Source organism: Limulus polyphemus, unplaced genomic scaffold (assembly GCF_000517525.1).
Source record: "Limulus polyphemus unplaced genomic scaffold, Limulus_polyphemus-2.1.2 Scaffold4424, whole genome shotgun sequence".
Taxonomy (NCBI): Eukaryota; Metazoa; Arthropoda; class Merostomata; order Xiphosura; family Limulidae; genus Limulus; species Limulus polyphemus.
Window position 1 is genome coordinate 65639 of NW_013670034.1, and position 6884 is coordinate 72522.

Here is a 6884-nt window from a genome sequence, read left to right on the forward strand (position 1 = left end):
TACCCATTTAAGCCGTCTCCAGCCATTATTAGTCTCAAAGTGGGTTCCTCGTCATCGAATTTTCACTTATAGTTTGTTTGATGTTTTATTTTCCTTTCCTATTCTTTATCGTTGATTATTTATGTCAACACATCAGTGGGTACCCTTGGTTGATAGAACATTATGAACAGTAGAGATAGATACCTTAGCATATGGCAGAATCTATTGATTTGAGCTTGGTAATGTTAGCCTTGCAGAATGAGGAGAAGCTTTGGTTATTTTATAAAAATTATTAAACCTTTCAAATATGAATTTTAAAATACAAAGAATGCATAATTAACTAACAAATAAAAGTAAAACATAAGTACAATTTAACTGTCTCTGTAACCATAAGATATTTAGACAAGAAACAACAGAAGCAGCCAACAATGGTACAAGCAGTTACATCTACCAGAGTGCCAATTTCAAAGTAACCATTGTTGGATTATAATGTAAAAATGAACTCTTTCTAATAACTCTAAACACGTACATATAACTTTTGAAGTTCAACATGTTGGTGGGCATGGCACATGTCTGAGGTTGACAAAATTTACTTCTTATTTCTACTGCATTCAGTGATAGTACGTTGAAACATGCATGTCAGGAGGTCAAGTAAACTACATTCTTGTCTAGGCTTACTTGTACGTGACTACCCCTCATGCTTCAAGCTCTAAACTTACTTGTACGTGACTACCCCTCGTGCTTCAAGCTCTAAACTTACTTGTACGTGACTACCCCTCGTGCTTCAAGCTCTAAACTTACTTGTACGTGACTACCCCTCGTGCTTCAAGCTCTAAACTTACTTGTACGTGACTACCCCTCGTGCTTCAAGCTCTAAACTTACTTGTATGTGACTACCCCTTGTGCTTTAAGCTCTAACTTACTTGTACGTGACTACCCCTCGTGCTTCAAGCTCTAAACTTACTTGTACGTGACTACCCCTCGTGCTTCAAGCTATACTTTACCAAATTTGAACATCGTTTATAGCCCATGTGACACAAAACTGAGAGATTTCATTATTGCTTTCAATGTTTCTTTTGAAATAAAGGAATAAAAACTAAGACAATGTAAAATTTTGAACTGTAATGAACTGTAATAATAATTTCATTAGAATACATTGATATTAAAGTGGTTTAATTAAGTTTTGAATATAACTCAGTAACATGTGCAGAAAGGTTTTTAAAAATGGCATTATCATTATAGGATTGTAACAATTACTAAAATGTAAGGGAGATGTTGCAATGTGGTGTTTACTCAGCATCCATCTCATAATTATCAAAGTTTTAATTTCTGAAGTACTGACTTACAGACAAGGAATATGTATCATTAGTATTAAATGATGCTGGTATTTTTATTGATTTATTAAATGTTTTTGTTATTTTGGTAGCTTTTTATGATAAGTGTATCTAATGGATCTGCATGGTACAGTGTTAATATTAGTTTTAACTATGCAGTTGTGTATGTATGTGTGTGGTTTAGACCATGAATATCCTTGTTATAGTTTTATAAATACTACGTTTGTTGATATTTCTGTTTTTAGAAGAATACAAAATGACTTTTCTCTGTTATGTTTTTTTCATAATGGTTGTAGAGCTAGAACATTTTTTTTTCTTCAGTATTTCTGTTGTATAGAATCTAAACACTTGATTTAAATAGTGTTCTAGAAAACAAATTATTTATTTTGTGAATTGATATTCAAATGCAATTAAACAAAGCATTATCTTATTCTTAGGCATGCAGTGGGAAATTTCACCCGATTTATCAGTGGTTTTATTTTGATGCCCTTGAATGTTTACCCGAAGATCAGACTGTTTCAGAGGAATCGGCAAAGCCTGTAAGTTCTTCAGTTTCTTAGTTAAGTGTTTGATTATATCAAACAATCAAAGATATTTTGAGTCTTCTTCTGTTCAAACAGTTTTTGAAGAGTTTAACATTTCACTGGATTGTGTGAATTATTGGATTGTGTTTAAATTTTTTATCACAGTTTTTGTCCTAATCTAGATTAATATATGAAGCATTTCTTATTAAAATAAAAACAAATTATACTTTGTTGAACAAGAATCATTAGAAAAATTCTACATATACAGAAAAATAACTCTGTTAAACAGCGTAGGTGTGCCTTCTTTGAAAGATTTTTGTATGACTAACACATTTTTATCTTTGACATATGTATGTAGAAAAGAGTATAATTGTTGTTTTTATTACTTGCACTGACCTTTTGAACCAAAGCTACTAAAGAACATTAATTTTAAATACTTAGATCCAAATTGTGGGAGGGAAAAGATTCCATGATTTTATTGGTTAATTTTTAAATTAATTTTCACTCGTATTTGATATTGTGGAATCTTGTAAACTTGTAATTACACTCTGGTTTCATTACAGTTGCAATGCAAATGTATTTTATTAGAATGTTTGTAGAATTAAAAAAAGGGGCAAATTTTTATACATGTATTTTGTTTAATTTGGTAACTATTTCATTCTCGAATAATAGTTTGGATTGGTGTTTGGCCTGTTATAATGATTTGTATTACTGGAACTACAAAACTTACACAAACACCAAAAATTGAAAAAAACTTTTGATGATCAAGAACTTAAAACTAAAATCTTTACAAATTAACATACTTGCAAAATCTATAGCAATATTGAAATTAAATATGCAGGACCTAAACAGTAATCAATTTGCACTGTTACATATACTGTAAAAATTCCCATTTTTCAATGGTTTAAATGTTGTACATCTTACTCAAGGCATCTATATCCATTATTATTGTCACTTTACTTTATGAAGGAGAGAAAATTTCTTACTGGCATCTACATTGTCTAAAGCATTGGCCACTCCGTTCAAGGACTCAAAAAAGTCATCATCATACACTTTCTCTGTATCTGGACCAACTCGGTTTTGATGTGGAGTCACATGAATGTCAGGATTCATCTTCTTTACAACCTCAGAAGCAACTTCAGACTTTAGCTTCTGCTCATGAAAAATTAGCAATATATCAAACAAGTTATAATTTTAATCATAAAATTAACTTTGTATCTAATACAACTTCACACAATATATAGTGTGGGTTGAACTTGAATCATCGTTTACTCTTATTACAAATGATACAGATAATGTATTCCTTTTGTTATGTGTGTGTGTGTATGCTAACAGTGTTCAAAAATGCTTTCATAATTTGGTTCAAGTATTGCATTAATCACCACAGCCCATTATTCCAATTTAATGTATATTTTGGAGTTACTCACTCTAAAGTACATGCCCAAAACATTTTTTGGACTTCTGCAGTCTTATCATCTTGTGCATGATGTAAAATATTTTTAGTTGATGATTCATGGGAACACATCTTTGCTCCGGTGATGACTTGGCTACGAGTAAAACTCTCTTGTAATAAACAATTAAACACTTTTTTCAAAATCTGGGATTCCTAATAAGGCACATGACAGTAAACAAAAACTGGTGGCACAATATTAAATATTATCCAAACTTCTCAATAACATACTAGAAACTTAAAAAACATAACTCTGAATGTCCTCAACCAGGATTTATAAAACGACTTTCTTCAATGCTGCAGACAAATCAACAAAATTAATACAAATGATGATACATGCTAACAAACTATTCAGTGACCAAAATATTTTTTAAGAAAAATAAAGATTCAGATTAACTTTTGAACAGTAAACTAAATTTCAAGTTGGTGAAAGTGTAAAAAGTTACCACATTTACTGCTACCAAAAAGCCTATTACTGCATTACAATGCTAATTTTTTATCAAGTGTAAGACTATGTCAAATATTAATAAATAAATTTTGGACAGGTACTTACGCCTACATCCCACGGCCTGAAGAGAAACTGTCGGTTAAGGTTTGATTTTTCAATGATGTCCATGTCAGTAATATAAATCATACCAGCATCACTTGAAGCTATCCCCATCATTGCAAAGTTTTTCATTAACTCACAGCCAATGGCACCAGCCCCAACCTGAAAGAAATATAATGTCTGGGTTCAAAACTGTTCTTAAAGAAATATTTCTTTCTGTGGAGTCATATTTCAATTATTTTAAGATTCACGATCACTGGTCAAGTTGATATACACAGAAAATACATAGCCATGTTAGAATAAAAAAAAGCATATTTTTTCACTGTGAAGTGATATGCCAAAAGCCAGATCATGCAATTTTCTCATCATTAATGTAACCCTCACTTAATTTTGATCGATTACCACTAAGTAATATAGCAATAACGTATATATCCAAAGATTTTAATATTAATTGAAAAGTGGAATAACACGTTTGCTGCTTCAAGAAGAGTTAAATAAATCGTGAAACAAATTTATATAATCAAGAAATATTAACTTACTACAAAGATCTTCAACGAAGCAAGCTTATTTTGAAACTCTTCACCAAAAACTGCTACCTGGGAATCGTATCTGCTATTTTTCTGAAAGTACAAACATTCTACATGTAAGACTTTAGGAGAAAGAGTTATATGTAAAAACAAAACATGGGTCCTCTTTGTGACTTCAAACAATTAAACAATTTATGCTAAACAAGTGAAGAGAAACTTAACGAAAAATTAAACACTTTTTTAACTCAAATTTTGGTAAGCATTATGGAATACTTTGATAACTTTTGAAAAACAGAATACATATTTCAGTTCCTCAACATATTTTTCAAAGCCGTTATAGCTGTGAAACTACCAAATAAACACTGGCAAAACATTTTTAAACTTTGTTTATTGAGTTAAAGTTTTAAATCTCCTCTATATAGTTTTATAGTAGATGACAAGCCCTACTTTAATAACAATTACAGTCCAAAGTTTGCTTTGATTATCCTTGGTTAAAAAAAGCATTATTTCAAAGTTTATAAAAAAAATTTCAAGATTCATCCAATTAAAATAGGTTTATAAACAAGAAAATTTGTTTTATAGTGTTGAAGGTACTTGAGAAGTGTTTTGACATGAGTATTTATGTAAAGTCTATGTCAGTGTTTTGTATATGGGCTGGGATTCTTTTACAGTAGGTGTCTGTGACTTGTTGGCAATAAAATCGAACAATAAACGAACAACACACAATCCACTTGTTTTAAAATAGTATACTCAAACAAGTTAAATGTATGTACAAAAATTCTTTACATTATAAGATATCACAGTTGTGTCTGAAACTCAATTTTCTTGTGAGAAGTCCACACAGACAAGTTGTTACTTTAGAATCCAACTGACAAGATGAATTTATTTTTCTCTCTACTCCGTTTCTTACTGTACAATCTGCAATAAATTCACTTACGTTACCCTGTGTGTTACCACAGTTGTATCTAGAACTTTAAAAAAAATTGTCTCCTTTTCATCAAAGTCCACACAGGCAGGTTGAAAAGATGAATTATTCTCCTTATATCTACTAAACTGTCAAATTCGCTTTAAAATATTGCTTCTTACAGCTAAACTAACAATCACAGTCTAACTTCACTTTCACTAACTTTATGTTTAGCTTCTTGGTTACCACAGCTGTATCTAGAGCTTTAAATACTTTTTTTTTCTCTCTTCAAAAGTCCATGCAAGCTGGTTCAGCTACTTTAGAACTCAATTGACAAGACAAATTATTTTTCCTATTTCTGTTGTTACAATACAGCTGTAAAATTTACTAGAAATCACCCATTAAGGCCACATACTTGTTAACTTTACGTTTGCTTTTCTTAAATAAGTAACTTTTCTTTATTGAACCTCACTTTTTCTACAAACTACGAGATGTTATGATGTAACAATACTTACTTAAGGTATCGAGAAAAATACAGAAGGTTTGAGTAATGTGACGTCAACAATATTACTAAAGCCTAGTATAACTATCAAATTGTGTACATAACGTACGACTCGTACCAAGTTATGGTCACAACTATTGCTTTTAAAATAATTAAGTTTAAATGCTCTTGTTATGAACACTAATTAATCATTAAATATTAAATCACTAAATAAAAACTCTCGAACTAAACAGTCTTGTATATCCAACAGTCTAGACCTGAGTTTGACATGTTCAACTAGTTTGTATGTATCTGACTAACTTATGTCAAATTTGAAGTTAAATTACTTCTTTTATCTTTATAATATAAATATACAGATAAATTTGGCAAATTGATCTGAGTGTTTCAAACATAGAAATCCAATATAGTGCCCCCCCTCCTTAATAGGTCTTTGTGCCATATTTTAATTAATTTGGTGTAAAGTAACTTATTAATTGATATGTGTAGTGTAATATCAAATACATTCATGATTGCTTTCAGGAATATACATGGATAGAAGGTGTGTATTCTATCGCAAGCCTCTGCTTGAGTCTGGAACTCTTGGAACCAAAGGGAATGTTCAAGTAAGAAAGAACTTTTCAGTTTTTATTTATGTATTTTACAGTTAAAAAAAACTAATGCCATCATCATAAATATCAGTTTAAAAATCTGTAGCAAGCATTCCTAATTTGTACTACACTATATATAGCCATGAGAAAAACATTGCTCTACAAACCTCAAGACTTAATAACAAAATTTGATATTTTGCATTTGAAAGCATTCTAATGTGCCAAATTTCGACGCTTACTAATTTAAAAGTTATAGCATGAAAACTATAACAAGCACAAAATGGTTACGAGGTGAAAGAGTTAATAACTCGTTTAATTGCAATTCTTAGAACGTAATGTGTCTTTTGAAATGCATAAGTTGTAGTGAATTATATATTGGTGAAAAGACAATTTAAGATTAAGGAAAATTTACAAAAATTCCTTGTTAGATGTCCCAAAAATGCCCAATGTATTCCAGTTAACATTTTAACCCTACCGTTATGGGTTGGGTAAGATCCACCCAGTTCGTAACCATGAAAGTAATTATACTG

At 30.6% G+C, this 6884-nt stretch overlaps 1 protein-coding gene across 1 annotated transcript in view; it reads left to right on the top strand.

The window, feature by feature from the left end:
- Positions 1-6884, top strand: part of LOC106471128 (ubiquitin-like modifier-activating enzyme 1) — a 79645-nt gene that overhangs the window by 55672 nt on the left and 17089 nt on the right. The window contains exons 11-13 of the mRNA XM_013931716.2: positions 1751-1852; positions 2767-3022; positions 6287-6369. Coding sequence (XP_013787170.1) covers positions 1751-1852; positions 2767-3022; positions 6287-6369 — 441 coding nt within the window. The remainder of the gene's footprint in view (positions 1-1750; positions 1853-2766; positions 3023-6286; positions 6370-6884) is intronic.